Raw genomic sequence first — 4,728 nt, forward strand, 5'->3', positions numbered from 1 at the left:
TCATATGGAGTCTTTTAAACCGATTTATTTGGAACTCAGTTTAGTGTATATACATCCATTTTTAGAGCATAACCCCAGAAACTTATTGGAAGATCTGCTAGACTCATCATCGATCGCCCCATTTCCAACAAGGTACGATTTCTCCTCTCAGAAACTCCATTCCATTGAGGCGTTCCATGAGGAGTAAGCTATGATACGATACCACACTCCTTCAAGAAACCTTAAAACTCGAGGCGTAAGTATTCTCCTCCACGATCCGATCATAAAACTTTTATACTTTCACCTGTTTGCTTTTCCACTTCGGCCTTGTATTCTTTAAACTTTTCAAAAGAATCGGATTTGTTCTTCAAAAGATACACATATCCATATCTACTGAAATCGTCAGTAAATATAATGAAGTAGTAAAAGCCACTTCTTGCCATCGTACGTAATGGACCACATACATCACTATGTATAAGTCCTAATTGTTCAGTTGCCCTTTCACCTTGTCCGGTAAAAGGAGCTTTAGCCATTTTTCCAATGAGACAAGATTTGCATTCTTCATATGATTCAAAATCAAACTTATCCAAGTAACCATCTTGATGTAATTTAGAAATGCGTTTCTCATTTATGTGACCTAAACGACAATGCCAAAGGTATGTTTAATTTGAGTCTTTCATCTTAATACGTTTATTTTCGTTATTTATGTTATAGACATGAGTATCTAAATCAAGAACATATAAACCATTAAACAAACGTGCAAGCCCATAGGTAACATTATTCAATAAAAAGGAACAACTATTATTCTGAATCAAAAATGAAAAACCTTTATTGTCCAAACAAGAAACCGAAATAATGTTTCTGCAAATCCTAGGCATGTATAAATAGTCATCTAGTTCTAAAACAAGCCCAGTGGGCAATGATAAATGATAAGTCCCTACAGCTAAAGCAGCAACCTTTGCTCTATTGCCAACTCGTAGGTCGACTGCTCCCTTCCCCAATGTCCTATTCCTTGCATTTCCTGCATATTTATACAAATATGAGAACCACATCTAGTATATAATACCCAAGATGTAGAAGTAGATAAATTGACTTCTATAATATAAATATCTGAATCAGAAGCAGCAATAACAACCTTCTTCTTCAGATCCTCTAAATAAGCATGACAGTTCCCCTTCCAATGACCTGGTTTCTTGCAATAGTGATAATCACCAACCTTTGCAAAACCACCTTTAGGCTTCAAAGCCTTGGTCGGATCAGGTTTCGGATTGGCATTAGATTTAGATCCCATCTTCCTCTTGTCTTTCCATTTACCATTTTCTTTGGCCTTCCCCTTATTCACCATCAACACGAGAGCAAGGGACGCCTTCTGAATGTTGCTCTCAGCAGTTTTCAACATAACCAATAATTCAGTGGGGTTCTTATCTATCTTATTTATATTGTAATTCATCACAAATTGAGAATAGATGATGTTTAAAGATTGCAAAATTAGATCAAGCTGGTGCTCCATAGCAATCGGGGCACCCAATTTGACATGGTACTCAATATACCCTATTATCCTTAGAACATGCGATCCAACCGGATCACGTTCTCCCTGCTTACATGCGTTCAACGACTTGAAAGTATCAAACCTCTCCTGACGAGCCTTTCCTTCAAACTTACGTTTAAGGTGCTCAATCATATCATAAGAATCCATATTCTCGTGTTGTTTCTGAAGTTCAGTACTCATGGTCCCTAACATGAGACATTGAACATCCGTGTCATCATCGATATGTTTATGATAAACAGTATATTGAGCACGAGATGCTCCTTCAGGGAGAGGTGCAGGGCGAGGAATATCTATTACATAGAGCTTGCGCTCTTGTTTGAGGACAATCCTTAACTTCCTCTGTCATTCAAGGAAGTTTGTTCATGTCAGCTTGTCCTTCTCAAGGACTGATCACACAGAGAAGTTGTTTGAATTGTTTGCCATTTGATATCTACAATATTTAAAATGCATAAGATAAATTAGTCTACAAATGATTATTAAATTATGAGTGATTATTCATATATATTCAAAATATATCTCCCATTATTTTTATCAAATTAATAGCCCTAATTATTAATCCGGAAAGAATATCTTCTATATACTTTCTAGTGAACCAAGATTCATATGTCATCATATCTTAAGTCAGCTTTGGCTTTTCTCCCAAAATAGGATTATTTAGTTAGACAACATTTGTCAATTATATCAACTATATAACTCTTGGATAGTTTAGTGGAACAACATTGTTTGTATTTATCCAATAAATCTCACCAAATTTTATGTCTCTAAGTTCACAATCCTATTGTAGTAACTTAGTTAAGTCTAACCCAAAGGTCTAAAAAGTATCATATACTTCAACACACCATCTCACGATAGATGGAAGTACTTCGCTCTGGCGAATCCACTCCTTATCGATCTAGGGGTTAACGCATTGGACATATTGGAAGGCGTCTAAGCAACTTAATATAAATATTAAGGTTTTGTTAGTATGAACACTATCATGATCCTATTATAAAGATATTTCCAATTTTTCCTTGAATAAAATACTTCAAATCAATACTCATTAATGGTTTAATTTCCAGGTAGTGAGGGAGTCACATCGGTCTCGCTTAAAACCCACAACCTTACAAGTTCAATGACCCCGTTTTTGACAAAATCGCCCCATATCGGAAATAAAAAAGATTTGTATTTTATTCCATATTTCATAAACACGAGAATCTCATAATCGTTTATAAATTTTAAAATCTTGAGTCGTTACAAATTTTATCTTGTTTAGCAGGCATGACATGGGCGACGTATCTAATACATACATTCAAGCATGATTAATCTATTTAAAACATGCATCATTAACTATTCTATACATGCATTCATACATCAATATGTAAAGTGCCTTATGTAAATATTCTTGGTTATGGCCTTTATCCTATATGATCTTTTTCAAGCTAATGAAAGGATCAAGGTCAATCCATGGTGAATAATATAAATACAATTACAAGTCTTCATTCTTCTTTCCTCCATAGTTGCTCATTCTCTTTTGGACCACCTTCTTCCTTGCAAGTCTCCATTAATAATTACATAGAATAAAAAAAAAATTCTAATACAATTACAAGAATAACTCGAGTTACATTCGAGATAAACGAATTACAAAGAATAAACGACATTCAAGTCGTATTTAGAAACCAAAATCATAAATAAAAACCATTAACTAAAGGGTCTTAAGGCCATAACTAGTGGTGAATGAAAATCAACCGACCCCCCAAAACCGACCCAAACCAACCCTTTTTCGGCCGAATAAGCCGACCCGTTCAAAACCGAAATTTGAATGAGTCAATTTTCAAAAAACCCGATTAAATCGGGTTGGGTTAGGGTTTGGCTAATTTTAACCCTGAACCAACCCGACCCAACCCGATTAGAAATAGTGCATGCCCATTAATATATTATATAGTCCAGTAGTCTAACAGAGTCCAGCTCTACTCCAGAGTCCATCCCAATTGAGATTGTAACCTAAATCAAATTACCTAGGAGCTAGGGTTACTTATTTACACTTTTACACAAAAGGAAAAAACACAGTCGTTGCCCTGCTCCCGCTCTCTATTCTCTGATTCTCTCTCTTCTCAGTACTCCCTACTCTCTAAGTCTCTGTAAGTAAATATTCTCTTACATGTTTGAATTTATTTAGTTTCCTTTAAAATTAGTAATTTAATAACCCTTACATTCTTAAGATTTAGCAAGTACTGTAGTACATATGTTTAATTTAGTGTTAACTGTGATGTCTTGTTCATTTGTCAAACTAGTTGCTTACTTGCTTCTAATTCTATAGTGATATCCCTTGTTTATTTGTGTCCGATTTTGAATTTGGGTTCACGTGATTTGTTAAATTAGGTTCATAAGTTGATTTATTAAACTATCATTGTAAGACATGTGTTTGTTTATTAAACTACTATGTGTCTGGTTTCAATTTTATTTACAGGAAGAACGTTATGGAAAAATACTTCCCAAATAATGATTCCGAAAATAACGTACATGTCCCTTCTCCAAACACCACAATTAATACGACTCAAAACATTGACAAACTGCCCCAAACACTGACCAAACAGCCATAATAATGAACCGATGATTATCCAAAATGATATTTCTCCTACCGAACTAGAGTCACCAAAAAAAGAGGTTGATGAGCACCTTACAAAGAAAAAGCCTACTCGAATCTCAGATATATGGGATAACTTTACTAAAGTGCCAAGTGGAAATCCCCTGGACCCTAGGGTCACTTGTAATTATTGTGGTACTGACTACACGTGTCATAGTAAACGAGTTGGCACGAGTAATATGTGGGCTCATTTGAAGAAATATAAGAAGAATCTGTATAGGGCAACCGATAAAAAGCAAAAAGTGTTAAGTTTTCATAGAGCAACTGATGGGGAGTCAAATTTGTTGGCAATGACATTAAATAAAGTTCGTTGTCACAATATATTGGCAAAATTTGTTGTGAAAGATGAACAAGCTTTCTGAGTTGTCGAGGGAGAAGGTTTCAAGGAATCAATGAGTTACAACACAGGTTTGTTATCCCTAGTAGAATTATTGTTGTTAGGGATGTTTACAACTTATTTTTAAAGGAGAGAGCTAAACTAAAGGCTGAGTTGACAGCTGCTGGTCAAAAAATCTGCTCAACGACTAATTGTTGGACAACTCGAACTCAGATTTCTTATATGTGCATTACCGCACAT

The 4,728-nt window shown here is 35.1% G+C and overlaps 1 protein-coding gene across 1 annotated transcript; it reads left to right on the forward strand.

Moving 5' to 3' along the window:
* The first annotated feature begins 4,117 nt into the window (after nt 1-4,117).
* On the forward strand, nt 4,118-4,513 carry LOC141686035 (uncharacterized). The gene has a single exon (XM_074491100.1). The coding sequence runs from the start codon at nt 4,118-4,120 to the stop codon at nt 4,511-4,513; it is 396 nt and encodes a 131-aa protein (XP_074347201.1).
* The last annotated feature ends 215 nt before the right edge of the window (nt 4,514-4,728 follow it).

The sequence above is a fragment of the Apium graveolens genome, chromosome 9 (assembly GCF_009905375.1).
Source record: "Apium graveolens cultivar Ventura chromosome 9, ASM990537v1, whole genome shotgun sequence".
NCBI classification, from domain to species: domain Eukaryota; kingdom Viridiplantae; phylum Streptophyta; class Magnoliopsida; order Apiales; family Apiaceae; genus Apium; species Apium graveolens.